Source organism: Tachysurus fulvidraco, chromosome 5 (assembly GCF_022655615.1).
Source record: "Tachysurus fulvidraco isolate hzauxx_2018 chromosome 5, HZAU_PFXX_2.0, whole genome shotgun sequence".
Classification (NCBI taxonomy): Eukaryota; Metazoa; Chordata; class Actinopteri; order Siluriformes; family Bagridae; genus Tachysurus; species Tachysurus fulvidraco.
In genome coordinates, this window is record NC_062522.1 from 24,191,747 (window position 1) to 24,211,394 (window position 19,648).

The 19,648-nt window shown below is 35.3% G+C and overlaps 1 protein-coding gene across 4 annotated transcripts in view; it reads left to right on the forward strand.

The window, feature by feature from the left end:
* cntn4 (contactin 4) overlaps positions 1–19,648 on the forward strand; it is a 146,525-nt gene that overhangs the window by 73,122 nt on the left and 53,755 nt on the right. For all 4 annotated transcript variants that reach the window (XM_047813838.1, XM_027147177.2, XM_027147176.2 and 1 more), the window contains 6 exons: positions 5,164–5,367; positions 6,612–6,714; positions 6,990–7,174; positions 10,721–10,860; positions 16,446–16,575; positions 17,344–17,494. In XM_047813838.1, coding sequence (XP_047669794.1) covers positions 5,164–5,367; positions 6,612–6,714; positions 6,990–7,174; positions 10,721–10,860; positions 16,446–16,575; positions 17,344–17,494 — 913 coding nt within the window. The remainder of the gene's footprint in view (positions 1–5,163; positions 5,368–6,611; positions 6,715–6,989; positions 7,175–10,720; positions 10,861–16,445; positions 16,576–17,343; positions 17,495–19,648) is intronic.

The following is a 19,648-nucleotide window of genomic DNA, read 5'->3' on the forward strand; positions in this document are numbered from 1 at the left end:
GTGTTCAAATCATACACAATTATATGTAATCAACTGTTAAAAGTAAAAATTAACTGTATTTAACTGATAAAATAAAGTTAGTATGATTTATTTTCCACATAAAAGCTAACTTTTATTATTTAGAAGATCATCTTGTTAGAAGATAATGTTTGCTATCAAATCAACACTATTTTGCCTAAAAACAATTATTGAGCCTCTGTATGTTTGCTAGTTATGCGTGGCTAATCTTTTGCAGTTTGCTAATTATTTCATTAGAAAAAAATAATATTAAGTAAATAATCAATATTTACCATTAGCTATAATTTGACTTGCTGCCTAGCCATGTTCGCTACCTAAATTGATGCTCGTCTTACCTGGCATTAGCAGCATTAACAAGAAAATCTGTTAAATTACATAAATAGTTAGTTAGGTAATGTGAGCAAATTAACAATTTTTTATTTTTATTTTTTTTTAATTGAGACACCTCTTTTTATACAAACTTTTGTTTATTCCAGAATATTTAAAACATTATATTTTAAAACATTTAGCAAAAGCCAGAAAAAATGCTAGATCCATCTTCAAACAAACATGGATAGCTTTAGTGCTAACTACATTGTGTAGCATGAGAAGGTCATTACTTAACTTGATGCTAAACAGCAACGATTGAATGATAAACTGAGACTAAGTTAATGTAAAGTATATAGTCATTGACTGAATGAGAAAAGAAAATACCTTTAGAGATTTGTAACAAGTATATGCCAAATATATGCCAAAATTATACTTATAGTAAAAATTGTAGCTAAATATTTTTTCAATGCCTTTTATGCTGATCACATACGATTGCTTTGAATGATGACAAGGGTTGCCAGTTCTGCCCAAAACAGACTATCTGAGGCAACATTTTGTGCAGCTTTACTAAGATAAATACTCTTCATGTGCATTCTCTTGAAGAGTATTCTCTTCATGAGAATTTTCTCACATCTCATTTTCATGTGCAACTGAAAAAAGACAAATGTCAAAGGGAAGCTGCAAACATAAACTTCACACAAAGTCACCCACTGGTGCTGAAAGAATCAGGCTCACATACTTCAACGAGCATCCATTTGTTTAACTGTCCTTGGTTTATTCATTTAATTCATTTTGTATGAATCTTTCCAATTATTGCACAGACACAGATCTGGTTCACGTAGTTCATTTTGTATTTCAAAAACATCCAGAAGACATGGGGCTGTAGTTTTGGAGCATATTTCTTTTAGTGAAATTCCTAATTAGTCATAAATAAATAAAGTAAATGAAAAAGAAGCCCATTGAAAAAATATATTTATAGAGAAATGAGCAGAGCTCACTGAAAATGCTGAGGCATTGTACAGAGACCTCACATATTTTATATACAAGTTGAAATATACTGTACAGTTGTATTTAATATGATGTGTCTAAAATTCCCAAGTCACAAAAAAAAAATTGTGGTTTGGCAGTACAAGCATTCTTTCTGTGAGAATTCTAAAAAACCTGGAAACATGGTAATTAGCCAGTCTTTTAATATTCATGATGCAATGGGAATTAGTGTTCATGCTACAAATGTAATGTGGCCACATCAGTCCCAAGCACCTTTGTAAATGGTCTGAGTGATTGTATCACAAGTCACATTTGATCCCATTTTGCTGTCTACTTCAGATCGAATCACCCAAGACAGATTTTATTGCCAAGTCAGAGCATGGCCTTACATTCTGTGAATCAGCAGATCATCATCTCCTTTCTTGCTGACAAGTTTTTTTTTGTTTTTTTTTATTGATAGTTTTTTATTGATTCCCAAGGGCCAGTTATACTACTACCCTAGATATACTAACTAACTGAGCTCAGTGATAATTTCTCAAGGTTTCTCCTAGCACTGCTGTAGTGATGACATACTTCACGCCTCTTTAATTCTGTCTGACTTCCCATGTATGTCAGAGGAAACTGGATCACTACATCCACAAATGTTGGTGGACTGACCATCATACCCTTATGTGCCTTTATATATTAACATCCTTTATATATTAAGCCCCTTTCTTCTTGGGTTTTTTTTGTTTGTTTGTTTGTTTTATTTTTGTTATTTGTTTTTATTTAATTGTGTTTTTACTTTAGAAAAAACATTTTCTACATATTCTACATTCGCATACAAGCTCTCACATTTTTTAGACATGAAAAGTTATAAAAAAAAAAAAACATGCTCTCCGGAGCATTGCAAATTCTGCTGCTCATCCGTTTCATAATCTCTGAAATTTCTTTCCTGTGACTTTCATACAGATTTAATTCTCTGGCTTCCTGTTGTGACAGAAATTAAAAGTTCCCATCCAGTCACGGCATACTTGCTTACTAACTCATTCAGGGAACCTGGCATTCCCCTCTCTGTGATATGAACATTAATTGTCCCGAAATCAGGGTCCACCTTTGGCATATTGTCCCTCAAATGCCACTAGTAATGTGAATGAACGCTCCCACCCTTTTAGGTACTCTCTTAAGGCAGAATGTACTGGTGCATCCATGCCGCCACAGTCTAAGTCTAAAGCAGCTACCCTAAAGGGGTCAGATTACTCAACACACCACTGCATCCGAACACTTACCTGGACTAGTCAATCCCTTCCCTACGCCCGCCATCACATATCCATCACTGTACACCTGCACTTGATAATGCTGTTGTGGGACACTTTCAGTGTTTTACGTGGTGCCATTTTTTAACTGGTCTTCCTGCTACACTTCTCTTCACAGTCAACATACAATTGTGTGCACTGGTTCCTTCCATCCAATCCTCTTTTGCAGTCTTGTCGAGTTATTGTGTATTGTCCTGTGTATTAAGTGCCATATGCTGTGCTGTACTGTGAATTTAAGTAAACAGCATTCTATTTCAATGTGTACTACTTTTATATGGAGAGATGACAATAATATCTGAATGAACAGACTTTCAGTGTTGAGATAAAGAGGCAAAATCTTGGGTAATTAGTATCTTTGGTCAATTTTCTCTACATTTTTAAAATTTAAAAGTGTCCATTATGTTACTGCCTTTGTAGAAAAATGTATGAGTATGTTTTCCTCCCAGCCCCCTAAAAACATTCCAGTAGGTGGATTGATTACACTGGGAGCCTGTTTGCATGCACACACCTTATTTTGATTTTGTACAACAGATTCATTGGACAGAAATTTTTCATACCTTATTTCACTCAAATCTGAGATCATTAATATGCAAATTATAATGTGTGCGTGCCATTGCCTGTCATTTTGTGAGCATGATTAGCTACTCTAAGTTAAATTACCTAGCAACTCTTTATTTCACAAGCCACATTATTTGTAAATATGCCTGTTGACATGATGAAAAGAGCACCTTAAGATCTTTTGATGTTGTTGCCAATTCTCATAGGCATTCCTTTGACTAAACTATTGACAGCTAGCTTTAAAATCAATGTTATTTTTTCCATCCATCACAAAGCCAAAGAAAGCCTAAACAAAGAGCCCTTATGCTGAGAGAAAGGTCACTGCACTCTTAATATAGAATACCAATGCATAAAGTCAAAGGCTTATTCTTCTTATGATGCTGTTGTGGAGCTAGTGTATTTTCTTTCAGTTTCACAATCAGATTCAAACACCTAAAGCTGAATATGTTTCAAAGATAACATTATTTATTTTCAGAGGTATTTCATTCGATTATACACATGTTGCAGGCATGGATGTGGTGAAATGTGTGCTGTGTACATGAATTTGAATTATATATACACACCTAATAAAACAAAAAACAAAATTGAGCTTATTATTATTATTATTATTATTATTATTATTATTATTATTAGTTGTAGTAGTAGTAGTAGTAGTAGTAGTAGTAGTAGTAGTAGAAGTAGTAATAAACCGGGAAATATATCTATATAATTATAGTGCTCTGTTCTAAAGACTTGGAAACATAACAGTTGTTACATAGCATGGGCAGATACAGCAGCTGGTATTTTTAAGCTATGGTGGTATTTTATATAAAATAATGTTACCTCAAATTCAGCTAGTTTTAATATTTAATGATAAGCATATGCTGCAAATGGATAAAGGGAAGCAAATAATTTATTTCGAAACAATGTAAAGTATATATACAACAAACATAGACGATAAAGGCATTAGTCTTAAAAATCTAATTCCACCAATTTCCAAGAAGAAAAAAGGGTCTCAGACTATTAGCATGCCCAGCCTTTGTAGTCTTCCCTGAAATACAAACAAATCAGTGTTCATGGGCAGGGCATGACACAGGACGGTAGGTAAGCAGTCTGCAATATTAAGAGAGGGGGAGAGTCCTGTTTGTCCTGTGATTTAAGTTTCTATAACATCTGGCATTCCTCAGATTTAAATTGCTGTTGAATTCAGATTTTTTTTATTGCTTTTTTTTAATGAGACTATTTTTTCTTCCACATTAAAAAAAGGCTGCAGTCTAAAGTAATCCAGATGAAACTGCATACTATAACATACTGCACACCACTGTGAGATAGAGTATGGAATATACTGTACAGCAAAGCAAACGTACTTTGCATGTAACTATTTAAATGATTAATAAATGAAACAATTTATAGCCACTTCTGAACACTTGTTTTCTTTTTTGGAGCTTTAGCCTAAACATTATGTATATACAGTATTTGTATTATAATTTTATTTGGTTGTATTATTGCTGTAAAATTATTAAGTTTCATGTAATGTTCCATGTCTAATATATGTATTATTTAAAAACACTGACTTCAATCAGATTGAATGTTCTATATTGTTAAGATGCCATTCTGCACTGGTTATCTTTCACATTTAGAAAAGAAAAAAAAAGGGAGGGTTAAAAAAACAGACTGCTTAGGTAGTCTTACTATCCCCTTGACTGGAGGCCAAAGAATCGCAGGACACTGGTTATCCTTTTGCATCATTAATTTTCACCCTCCAAGCCCCACAACCCTCCTCGGCCTGATTAATTTTCACCCTAGCATGTAGCCCAAATGCTAATTAAGCAACTCTGGGGAGGCACAAGATTCATGAGCAGCGCTGACTCCTGCCATTTCAATTCAGCAGAGACCAGAAATGTCACGACATCCTCTAGTTATGTTCATGCAAAGTTTCCAGGCTGTAAAACGACCTCTTTCTTTTTTATGATTCATGTCAAGTGACATTTTTGTACTTCTTTTTTTTCCTGAACAGCCCTGACGTTCAGCTGGATTTTTAATGAGTACCCATCATTCGTAAAGCAGGATTCACGACGGTTCGTGTCTCAGGAAACAGGAAACCTGTACATTGCCAAGGTGGAGCCGTCTGATGTGGGAAACTACACATGTGTCGTCACCAATACTGTCACAAAAACGCATGTTCATGGCCCACCCACTCCTCTTATACTGCGTACTGATGGTAAGTCCGAAATAAATTGTCATGTCAGATCAACTTCTTTCACTACCTTGATATAATATTTTACAGATCAATTGTAGTGTATATGAAACAGGACAGTTCAAATGTAATAGGTTGAGGTCAAATACAGTTTATAGTCTTGTTTACTGGTAAACTCCTAATCATCTCAAATAAATTAAACAAAAGAAAGTTTTCATGTATATTCAGTGAACACAGATGATTTCCAAATGTTAATTAGCAGCTCCCTTACAGATTTTAGAAGGCTTACCTGCCCATGTATAGTTGCCTGTTTTTTTGACATTATCAAATGGTTTTCAAATAGAAAGGTCATTTGAGCCACAGCCATTTATTTTCGGTCTATCTGAACCAAGATGTACAATTGACATTAGCTGTATTCACCAGGATAAAAAATTCAGAAATTATTCTGGTGTAATGTCATTAACTCACAGTAAACATAATCACATCAACTGTACTGAAGAGCTTTGAGTGAGGTCTTTGTCTTCCTTTAGTTCCTTGTTTATGTTGATGTTTACTACAGGATATGAAATAATCATATGTTTCACATTTGATAGAGTAAGTAAAAGTAAGGATTTTTATCTCAAAATGAATATTGCAAATGTATTTATTTATTAGTAATTGACATTTACTTTATATATATATATATATATATATATATATATATATATATATATATATATATAAAATAAATATATATATATATATATATATATATATATATATATATATATATATATATATATATATATATATATATATATATATATTTAAATACTTCAAAATCCAGAATTATCATATAGTGATAATGATATCTGTGCTCTACTTCTATTCAAATGCTGAAACTGTAATTTACAAATTAAACATCACATTTATTTCAGTTAACATGGTAAAAAAAATCATTAGATCGCCACTGTTGACCAGTGTGTCTGCACTGACAGCAGCAAGCTAAGTTGCACATTTGCAATAAGGAGCCCAGCAGCTATCAAAGATAACACAAGCCTTATACAATCACTACATATGAATTCTGTTCTCATAAAATAATTAAATAAAGTGACCTTTCCAAAATGCTAAAGTAATATGGATGACAAGAATCAAAAGTACAACCAGAAATCTTGTGGGGTTTTTTTAATCAACATGTCACACAGAATTTTCAAGCAATAAAAACATCACACCCACATTTCAATGTTCATATGAAATTATATTTTATTCAGGGAATGCTTTTTTTGCAGGTATTATGGGAGAATATGAACCAAAGATTGAAGTACAATTTCCAGAACTGGTCCAGGTGGCTCAAGGTGCAACTGTGAAACTTGAGTGCTTTGCTTTGGGAAAGTAAGTGCCCTGAATGTTTACGTTTAATTGAAAATAAAAGCATGATAAAATAAAAAAGTATGCATCCTATTGACACATATATCACAAATAGAATCCATTAACATTATATAGATAATGTAAAGCTTTTAATTCAATACATTATGCTCAAACAATAATAATATAAAAATACAATGCATTTAATTAATTTAATCAGATCACTATAATTACATTTGCTTGAGAACTTTATCCACCTGATGTCCCATTTTATATTAATTTTATCTCATTCTCAATCAAAGTCCTGTCCCTTCTATAATATGGAAGCGAGCAGACGGCATCCCATTCTCCCGTAAAGTGGACATGAGGAAGGCCAGTGGCATCCTGGAGATTCCATACTTTGAACAGGATGATGCCGGCACGTATGAGTGTGTTGCTGAGAACTCCAAAGGGAGGAACTCGGTGCAGGGCAAGCTTTCGTTCTATGGTGAGTTCTAACAAGTCGCATGAATATATTGACCATGACAAGCCATATTCATGACAAATTTATTCTGAGGTAAAAGTACAATGTAATGATGGTGTATGCTCCACTAGCTAGATTATAAGGGGATGGATTTTTAACAGTGCATGAAAATGATTAAAGCTCCCCAGCCATGAAGCCACTAATATTTTTATCCAGATTAAAAAGGATGAAGAGACGACCTTGTACTTCATCTTATCTGTGTGTGTGTGTATGTGTGTGTATGTGTGTGTTTGTGTACCAGATGGCAGAGTGACTGACAGGTTAAATGTGCTTTACTTAAAGCATACAGTCACATGTGCCATTCAGGAACTCATTCAGCGTGTCACCATCTGGATAAAGCACAGCACCTGTTATTATTCATTCTGATGATCTGCTTTAGTAATGGACATTGTGTAGTATCAAAGTTAAACTGTATGTATATCCTACACAAACTGTTAGGATTTTGTTAGTCATTTAAATTGAAAAAAAAAAAAACAATATCGAAACATGTTAAGTACTGTATCTATTTAGATATACTCTTTATAAATCATGGCTGTGATGATTTAGTATGGTTGTAAATGAATACAGCAGTGTGAGGATTATCAGTAATTCATGCACTCTTGTTAGTCATTATGTACATTTGTTTTCCAAGACCATTTTAAATAATAAGAGTTTGAAACATTAAAAACAAGATTTAGATCAGAGATGACTAGACCCACATACTTCTATCCAAGCATAAGTGGCCAGCAGGCATATGCAGAGAAGCATATTTAATATAGACTTTCAAATGAAGGGCTCATGACCTTTTCCCTCCTCAACCACACTGGCAAGGCCAAATTGCTCACATGAGACAGCTCCCTATTAAATAACTACCTGTAGGCAACAGAGCGCTGGGATTTATCCTTCCCTTATGGGAGTGCTCCCTATTGCTAGTATCTACATTAGCTTGTGTCTGCATTACTTCTGATGACCAATGGCCCATTTACAGGAATAGCCTTCACAGAGCTGAATGTTTTATTGTCTTTTTCATCTCATTGTTTATATACCCAATTACATGGTAAGCAAGGGGACTTTCTAAAAAGTAATATTAGGTCAAATTAAAGAGGACATAGTAGTGTGCATAGTTAGAAACATAGGAGATTTGAGTATATACTGTATATACAATAAAGTGTAAAAGCACCCTATTTAAGGGTTGTGTGCTTACTGTTCGTTATAGTGTATAGCTCTTTATATATAGTTTATAATTTATTTATGAGTAATCTCATTATTTTCGAAGGCATCAGCATTTCTTTCTTGCCATATATATATATATATATATATATATATATATATATATATATATATATATATATATATATATATATATATATATACGTATATATATATATATACGTATATATATATATATATATATACGTATATATACTTATATATATATATATATACGTATATATATATATACATATATATATATATATACGTATATATATATATATTTATATGTATATATATTTATATGTATATATGGCAAGAAAGAAATGCTGATGCCTTCGAAAATAATATATATATATACAGTACTGTGTGTGGTAATGAAACTCACCAGCACCAGCCTCAGTCTGGTTTGAGGTGGCTTAATAATTTACTGTAGTTCTCCTTGATTTTCCATCAATGCCTGCTGCTGTTTCATTTCCCTCTCTCTTCTTGCCTTGGTCTATAAGTCAGCCACAGTTATACAGTTGGGTATAACTCATTTCTGTGCCTTAAATAATTTGCTATTATTTACAAGCCACTCTGAAGATTGAAGCCTGTATATAAAGGACAATATAGCATGCCCTAAGCTGTGCGAATCCTATTTCGGTAGGATTAGCCTACAAATTGGTGCTTCTGTCTTTCTTCCTCTCTGTCCATTTCTGTCTCTTTTTTTCTCTTCTTTTCCCTTTCTTTTTTCTCAGTCAGGTGATAAAAATCTGTAATCTTATTTTGAAGTCCCATGGAATTAGGCCTGTAAGACATTCGTCAGCAGAGCCAGGGAATGTGCCGATCGATAAGCCTATCTCATGTTTATCGCTTCCACCGGCAGTTGAGGGAGACACTCTCACCCTCCCTTTGAGCTGCCCTCCTATCTGCTTGCGTTGGCTTGATTAGCAGCCCAGTGCAGATGGTTTTTGCACCATTTTCTACCTAGTTCAAAATAAGGGAGTGACAACATGATACTAATTTAAAGTACATCAGGAGAGCTATTAATTGTCAGTTTTAGTATATCTATGATACTCTTTGTAAGTTATGTTGAGTGATGGTACTAAAATATTTATAAAGACTGCATTGTTTACTGTTATGAGTGATATAAAAATAAATCCTTTTTTTAATCAAGGATTTCATTTTTTTTTTACAGTTTCTTTTACCTATACTCTCTTTGTATTTGTGCAGTGTTCTGTGTGGGTTACTCAGGATGTTGATTTACACCATAGAGGCTAAAAGTCAATACTCTTTCAGCAGGTAAAAGATAGACTGTAGGTACAAGAAGAGGAGAAAAAAACAGCCTCATAAAGGTTATATAAGTTGGAATGGATAAAAGAAAATTACAGAGAAGGCACACTTGCTAGGCATGTTTAAAAAAAAGAAAGCAATTATAGTTTAGGAGAAAACATGATGTTAGATATGCTAAAAAAATTGTACTATGGACGTTTATTTGTTATGTACAAAGTAATGTGATAAAGTGCAAAAGCTAATTTATAGAGTTGCAAAGATGATGGTGTTCTGGAGCATTCATCATTTATCTATCTATCTATCTATCTATCTATCTATCTATCTATCTATCTATCTATCTATCTATCTATCTATCTATCTATCTATCTATCTATCTATCTATCTATCTATCTATCTATCTATCTATCTATCTATCTATCTATCTATCTATCTATCTACCTACCTACCTATCTATCTATCTATCTATCTATCTATCTATCTATCTATCTATCTATCTATCTATCTATCTATCTATTTATTTATTTGCTTACTTACTTATTTAGTTATTTATTTATTTTCTGTCACAAGGAATGTCCATTAAGGTTGTTCTGAGTATGCTCCTGGGCGTTTACTCAATAATTAACCAGGTTTGAGTTACATGCATTTAAAAGATAGGAATCGATATAACTCATGTATAATTAAAGCATAATCTACTTTAATGGGATTTCTGAAGAAGTTTATGGTAAGGCCCATGAACAAATGAAAATTCGATACAGTCAAGCAGTGCACCAAACATGATTTCTTTGCAACTTATGTACTCAATATGAAAATATTTGCAAAAATCTATTTAACAGCTTTGCTATATGGTTTTAATCAGCGTGTTACTTTATATGTAATAGCTCATTATTTGAGCAGTCCAAAATGTTGAATATGCATCAGTTTGTCACTTTATTATGCGTCATATCCTACAGTACAACGTGGCTGGCTTGGTCTTGCTGTTTTGAACATTTTTTTGCCTGGAATCAATTTGTTTTTTGTTTCCCTTCTTTTTACTTTGCTATGCAGCTCCTCCACAGATGATTGAAAAACCACAGGACATGCAGAAGGCCATTGATGACTCTCTAGTGTGGGAGTGTATGGCCATAGGGAAACCCAAACCCTCCTATAGGTGGATGAAGAATGGAGAAAATTTGGAACCTACAGAGGTTTGTAATACATCTGAATTTTTTCTTATTAATAATCAAAAATATTCCTGTTAGTCTTACAGCATATATATATATATATATTCTGTGTGTGTGTGTGTGCGTGTGTGTGTGTGTGTGTGTGTGTGTGTGTGTGTGTGTGTGTGTGTGTGTGTGTGTGTGTGTGTGTATTCATGCTAAAGCCCTTGAGCAACATTTCTTGTTTTCTTATCTGTTTTGTTATGAACGTTAAAAGACAAACTGCAAAACACACAGAAATAGTAATAATTCTGGGACATACCAGTTCTCTGTTACACCTGGATACCACCTTGTGCACAGGCACACCAAGATCATCTAACAAGGTCACACAGTCCCAGATGACCAAGTGTTTTCTATAAATACCATGATCATACACCAGTTACTCTTTCTTCATTTTACTAGGGCCCATCAGATTACATGATTATAGTATGTATATATCCATTTAGCAGCCTGTAACCATTTAACCATCTCATTGAACTTTTCCATGATGGGTTTTCCCTTGTTGTATATTACAAGCATTATTTATAATGACTAAATGTATAATGTAATGCCTGCTAGTCAGTTTTCCCCTCATGAGCATTACTGCCCTAATATTAGTGAGCAGGCTTTAACATAACATGCATTGTTAATTGCTGAACTTGACTCGACTAGATATCAAGTCAGAAGCAGCTTTTAATTTTGAAATGGATATTATCACCACAGTTCATCCACAGATGCTCACTCCTGCACTCATGACTGTGTCTGAATTTATAGAAAATCTCATATGTTCACTGACACAAAATTGACGATATTGAGAAAGCAATCGTATATATTCAGTGACACCACTGTCAATGTAGGATCTTGGCTCAGAGATGAGTATGGTGAAAAAACAGCTTGCTAGTTACAAATAGTCAGGCCCAGGCAACAGCAACAGACATGGCTCAGATGAAATCAGTGATCCAGAACATGACACTCAGAGGTTTGTACTTTTCAACAGCACCCTCCTTGTAGCTTAGTTATCAATCATTTTTCATTTGCCTTATCAGATTCTCAACTGGGTCTGAAGATAGGTCTGGATTTGCCTTTGATGGCTATCACCACCATTGGCAGGCTGTAAGCTAACTATGCTATAAGACAGTTAACTAAAGTTAACTACAGTTTAGTGACTTAAGTACAGACTGCATGGTGCAACACATCCCGTAATATTTATTTAAACTCTTTGGCATGGCATGCATAATTGCAGGTTTTGCTGGAAATATTTTAATGGAAGTATTGGACCAGCTCCAGTTCACATGTTCTCAGGCCCTGTGAAACCTGCTCTGGATGAAATTATTAATCACAAACAGGTTGGTTTGGACCATATGCATACTGTTGATTCTTGTGTCTTTAGATGAAGCACTACGCCCAGGTGTGATCTGTTTCAGTGCAGAACATATAATATTGTATGATATTGCATCTACGAGTGGCTAACTGGATACCCTGGCCAATAGTTTCCCACCACTGGTTTTGCTTCAACTGATTATTCCCACACACATGATTGCATTGCATTGCAAGATTCAGCAAATAGGCCACAGTAAAAGTTTTATATATTAGAGTAATATTTCACAAAGATGTCCAGCAAAAATTTGGTTCCCACTGCTGCTTTTGCTGGTTGTTTGCAGATCTGCTCTCCCAGATAGATGGTAAGACAGGTTGAATGTGTCTGTGGATATAACCCCTTGTGGGTGTTGTCATCATCCACTAAAGTCTAGTAGGAGTCCTAATAATCCTAGGTCTAGTAGGGACCTAGCGTTTGTAGGGGAGTCCATTATAGACACCTCATAAAAGCTTGTGTGTTGACTTGAAGGCCGTATCTTTCTTGCTAACAATCACTTCAAATAAAATAGGAGTTACATGCTCTGGCCATAAGCTCAGCTTACATGTATTGGTTGCCAGTGGATTCAGGAATGACCTTGTGTCTCAATCCAGGATTGCCCCTCTAGCTGTTAGGAGGGCTGAAATAAAATGCTAGCTATGTCAGCACTGTGTGTGACATTGTTGGAAGAACTAATGGACACAAGGTAGTATGAAGGTCCATCCATCCATCCATCCATCCATCCATCCATCCATCCATCCATCCATCCATCCATCCATCCATCCATCTTCTGCCACTTATCCGGGACCGGGTCGCAGGGGCAGCAGTCTAAGCAGGGACGCCCAGACTTCCCTCTCCCCAGACACTTCCTCTAGCTCTTCCGGGGGAATACCAAGGCGTTCCCAGGCCAGCCCAGAGACATAGTCCCTCCAGCATGTCCTAGGTCTTCCCCAGTTGGACATGCCCGGAATACCACCCCAGGGAAGCGTCCAGGAGGCATCCGGAACAGATGGACGAGCCATCTCAGCTGACTCCTCTCGATGTGGAGGAGTGGCGGCTCTACTCTGAGCTCCTCCTGAGTGACCGAGCTCCTCACTCTATCTCTAAGGGAGCGCCCTTCCTACGGAGGAAACTCATTTCGGCCGCCTGTATCCGGGATCTTGTCCTTTCGGTAATGACCCAAAGCTCATGGCCATAGGTGAGGGTAGGAATGTAGATCGACTGGTAAATAGAGAGCATCGCTTTGCAGCTCAGCTCTTTCTTCACCACAACAGACCGGTATATTGACCGCTTCACTGCAGAGGATACACCGATCCGCCTGAAGATCCTATCTAGCCTAGTATGAAGGTGCTCAATTCAATTCCTGATTATTATCCAGGGTTCACGGACTTATTTACATATGTATCCCTAACAATACCTACCACCATATGCTGTTCCATGCTGGTGCAGCTAATAAAAAATTCCAAAAGAAGGTATAGTTAGGGGCACCAATATTTTATTTATCATTCAGTGAATGTTCCTGTAATTCAAGCAATTAAATTTTTTTCTTCTTTTTTATCTTTTTCTATTGAGGAAGGAGTTTCTTTAAATTTGTCAGACCGAAACAAATTACAAAATGGTTCACTGATTCTAGACCACAATGATGACACATACACTGCAATTTTCCATTACATCTCTGAACACAGACGAAGAAGAATTTAATCTCCTTTTACCCAGTGGCCAGGAGAAGAAAGATTATAAACCTTTACTGTTTAACAAATATTCTGTCTTTCCTTTGTACTCTCTTGTACAACAGTTCATTGGCACACAATGAATAAGATTCACTTTTTTATCTACTTCATGTAACACAAGCCTTTTATATATTTAATATTTAATATTCATCGTCTATTTGTTGACTCTTTTGGTGGATTATTGGGCATTAGGGTGATGCAATAACACATGACTAATTTTCCTAGAATTTTTACATAGATTATAATTTGTTGAGTTGATGAAGAATATCCTCTTTCTCTCAGGATGTAGACATAATAAACAGCAAGGCATAACTTACCTAAGCTTCCCCCTGGTTGAAGCTTTCCCACACAAGAAAAAAGAAACTTCACTAGTCTGTCCTCTTAAAACGTTTCTCTCAGGATATTGTTTGAAACAAAAGTCACATTTAAATTGCATTCCCCAGAAATTATACATATTTAAAAAGTTAATTAAATTAATTAAAAATACACTTAATTAACACTTAATTAAAATGCATATTCAGGTAATTATGAACTGCTGACAGCAGAAATCCACATCCTGCTAGTCTTTTGCAGCATCTGGCATTTCTGTACTGCTACTTTCTAGATGATATTTTTAAACATACTTGGTAACATTATAGACTATTTTGTGTAAATATCCCAGAATATTAACAATACTGAAACCAGCCCATCTGGACCCAATGACCCTGTGGTGGTCAATAACAAAAGATGACAAATTTTCCCCATACTAATTTTGATGTAAATATTCACAGAGGTTCTGTATCTGAATGAGTCTATGCTCTTGTTGCATGATTGGTTGATTGGATGATTGCATAAATAACAACACTCTGGTTTCATGTAGCTATGTAACGTGAGTAATCGATAGTAGGACACAACATAAAAGCCATGGGTTTTAAACATTCAACCTACAAGTTGTTATATCCATATATCCTCAAAGTTTCTAAACACTCTAGAATATTTAGTGTGTTTTCAAATACAATACAAGCCTAATACACATTTATGCAAATATTTTTCCATTGGCAAAATATTAGGGGAAAGATTTAGATAAATGAAAGAATCAATACAGGGTTTATCGCAATTTTCAAATGGCATTGTCTGCATCAGTAATCATTCTGACATGTAAAGGTCATAGATGCTGCAGAAGCAGCCACACTGAGTTATGCCATTCACTGACGTTCATTATGCTTAATCAACACTGACTCTTTACCACTTTTATTCTTTCTGCTGTGTGTATCTGAATGGAACATTGCTAAGGTGACCTGTAAAAACTTTTGCTTTTTGTCTCAGAGGGTTCTTGTGAAAGGAATGTTCTCATAAAGACATAATTATTAGACAGTGATATCAGGCATGTACATTGAGATGACCTGGTATTACAGATGGCCTGCCTCAGGTCCTCCCCGTACACAAAACACAAAAACTGCTGATTTAAGGAGACTATTAATTAATAGAACGTGCCAAGCTCTGCTAAAGTGATATATACCACCATATGCTTTTCCATGCTGGTGGACCCTTATTCTTATCAGATACACCCACAAATTGTATCCCCACAAAGATGTGACAACCAACACAACAGATTAGCTTATTACATTTTTGATGGTTTTTATACTATGCATTATTATTATTATTATTATTATTATTATTATTATTATTATTATTATTATTATTATTCATTAGTGATGGTGGGTATGTGTGTGTGTGTGTGTGTGTGTGTGTGTGTGTGTGTGTGTGTGTGTGTGTGTGTGTGTGTGGGCTCACCCATTCCACATGCCCTTCTTCTAATGCTCCAAACAGCAGGCTTAGCTATCACAAAAACATCCCTTCACAAATGGCCATTACAGGCATTAGAGGCTGCAAATAACAGATGGGGTCAAGGGCAGAGGGGAGAGAGAGAGAGAGAGAGAGAGAGAGAGAGAGAGAGAGAGAGAGAGAGAGAGAGAGAGAGAGAGAGATCACATCAGAGAGAGAGAGAGACATCAGTAATCTGGAACTAATGCTGACAGTTGTTTGCTTTCAGGATGGTTTTAGATTTTATAAGAATCAACTTCTAACAGTTGCAAATACATGCAGTCACTTGTAGTGAAAACTAAAAATATCTCCTAATCATTATGTGAACACAGTGTGGTCTTTTTTATTTGTTTGCTTCATATCATTGGGCTACAAACTCATTAGTTTTTATTGAATTATTTCTGTTCAACACAACATGTGTGGGTAGATCAGCTATAAGGTCACATCTTAAGATAAGACACAGATGTTAAATTGATTGCACAGATGTAAATTACCTACTTAACTACATCTGTCCTGTCATCCTTCCTTCTCTTTCTTTGTCAAATTTATTGTTCTTTTTTTTCTATTATCCTCCCCTCCCAACATTGACAGCAAACAGCATCAAATGAAAAATATAACACACTCCCTGAAAAACACTGCTTTTATGCAGATTACTAATCTAGCTAAAAGTCTCTTAACGGTAATATTTCTTTATTACTTGACAGGAAAGGGTACAGGTGGTTAATGGTGCCCTGTCTATAAATCGCTTGGTGTTGTCCGATGCCGGAATGTACCAGTGTGTGGCTGGGAACAAATATGGGGAGGTGTACTCCAACGCAGAGCTCAGAGTGATTGGTAAGTATTTATTTAAGACAAAATCCGATCGACAGATTACCAACTAATGTGTTGTATATGTTTATATGCGAAGATACTATGAGTGTGTATTATCTGTAGTGTGTGTGTGTGTGTGTGTGTGTGTGTGTGTGTGTGTGTGTGTGTGTGTGTGTGTTATGTCTATTTGAAAACCTAATTATGGTTATTGCTGATTTATCCACTTACACAGATGTGACAATACTCACTCATTTTCACCATTCTCTTCATCCTCCTCTGCTCCAAGCCCCTTCTGATTATTGTTTTGTGATAATTCTACTAGAAAACAAAAAGCCAATGTCACTCAAATGGTAATGTGGCAGTGGGATTAAAGAGAATGTAAAGGAGACAGCTAGTAATTGACATCAGTTTCTCACAAAGGTACAGTAAATCAGGGGGCTTTTAAAAGACGGGAGGAGTAGTGGAAATGATCATAATAAAAGCTCATCCAAGCATAAGAAAACGTGGAGGAAAAACCTCATGTACATGACATTTTCCCTTTGTTTTTCCTACCGAGGAAAATGAATGGGTGGTAATTAAAGTGTGTATATTTAGCTCAACCTCCACTCCGCCATCTCATTTCAGTGCGCACACACATATACAGAGCCACATACACATTTCATACAGCACACAGCAGAGAAAGGATTTATGAAATAAAATCATTTATTAATATCTCTTTAAAAAATCATATTTAAATCCTTCATCTTTGCCACTGACTGATCAAAAGTGGCCTGTGACTCTGTCATGTTTCAGCTGTGGCTCCAGATTTTGGAGCAAATCTGTTGAAGAGCCACATTCTTGTAAAGGAAGGGGGTGACGTGCTGATTGACTGCAAGCCGAAGATGTCTCCCAGAGGCTTGATCACCTGGAAAAAAGGCAATGAGGCCCTAAGAGAGAATAGCAGGTATTTCACAGTAGATCCTTTTCAGCATTTTTCCCACCAGTACAGGACCAGTGTTGATACCACTGATTGTTCCACCAATGTGAGCATTGCAACAAGTTTCCTTATTGCAATCAAGGCTAATTGGGTCCTTTGTTTCACTTATTCAGTTTTATTTCTGGCTTTGAAAACATCAAATCATTTACTTATATACAGAGGAGAGAGCTGATGTTGGTTGATTTTTTATTGATTATGCTAACTCTATATTGCTTAGAGAGCAGTGTTCTGATGGGAGGTATAGTAGAAAGCCAGTACCATACTCTATGCTTGGAACAACATTAAAGGAAAGTTTTATTTTCACAATTTTATTTTTCTCATATTGTTTTGCTTCATGGCACCAAAAATACAGATGCTGAATTGCACCATTTGTCTCCAGCTGCAGCCATGCAAGATACATTCTCAAGCAAGAAGTGCACACTTAGCAATATAAGCATCTATGTGATGATATACTAAAGAGTCAGGCCTTTTGGTGGGTTTTTACTATCAGACGGACTATTAGACTATGTAGTTCCAGCTTTTTGCTATGTCTATCCTTGATTTTCCATGGATTTTATCTCTCAAACACCAAAGATTTACAATGCAAGATAATCGTAGCAAGTGGCAAATTCTTGAATATAGTCCAATTTATCTAGTATTTTCTAATGTACTGAAAAATTACAATAATGTATAACATTATTACACTTCTTTTTGGATAATCTTACTCATTTAAATTTACTGATTATTTTGTCATATTATGTTGGCAGAATATGTAGCTAGTTTTCTATCTATTTCTAAAAAAAAGATTATCTGACAATTGAATAAGAAAATGTGAAGTTAAAAATTTATATAAATATCTAGGAAATACTAGATTAATTTAACTAAATACAAGATATTGTCTAGATTTGCTAGTACTTCTTTTTTCTTTTTTTGCAGTGTGTAATAGGTTGGTTTAGGTTCTCTCTCTCTCTCTCTCTCTCTCTCTCTCTCTCTCTCTCTCTCTCTCTCTCTCTCTCTCTCTCTCTCTTGCTCTTCAAGCATCACAGGCTTTGCTAATTTTCACAGCTGTGTGGGTGTTAATGCAGCCTCACGACCCCCAACACGCTGACCTTATCAACACACTCTCCTCCCTGCGTGAATTACAGTGGCAGGTAGAGCGTCTCAGATCAGAAGGGATATGTGTGTGTGTGTGTGTGTGTGTGTGTGTGTGTGTGTGTGTGTGTGTGTGTGTGTGTGTGTGTGTGTGTGTGTGCATGTGCATATGTATGCGTGTGCATGTATATGTGACTGTGTGTATGTTTTTTGTTTATGAAAGAGTAGGAGAGAAAAAGAGGCCACATCACAGCTGCCCATCGTTTACATATCCAAAGTCGGTGTTGATGCTTGTCAAACAAAGTGGCTGGATGTTTGCATGTCGGTTTTGCTGTTGGCGTCCTTCAGCTGTTCTGTGTGTGCACCCAAGAGGAACAGAGTGTTTCAAAGCACTCCGTATATGCACATAATTTTTGACTGGTGTGGGCACGTGTTGCAGCTTCATTGAGTAGTCCTTAAACAACTACCAAAGAGATTAGTAAAATACAGTACTTCTCCAAATGTGGGAATATTTATTTTTCTTTAACTTGAAATGAAATTTAAAAAGGAGACCTATCATTTAATTTTATTGGCAGTGTGTATTCTGGGTGTGGCGCAGTTCCGTGTATACATGGTAAAGCATAAGACATATCAAGTTATAGTATTTATTTATTTGTTTGTATTATTGCCTAGTTTAGTAAGAATATAAATAATGTTTAATCTAAAAAAAAGACAGCATAAAGGTATATAAAAATTATATATTAAACTCTTTTTCATAATATTTACATAGAAAAATAGACAGATTTGAATTTTTAAGGTACCTCTTTTAGACAAGTCTAAATAAAGCAATTTAAGCAAAATAATGCTTGTTGAAAATTGAAAGTTGCCTTTGAACGGCTTTTGTCTGTTATTCATTCTATGCTATTAAGTAAAGAAAACCTTAGAGGATTAAATATTGAGTTACAGATTTACAGATTGTAAATATGTACATCCTCTAATGTTTTTGACCACATACTGTACATGTCTACATAGTTCTTGGCTTGTAGATAATTAAAAAAAAAATGCTTGTAT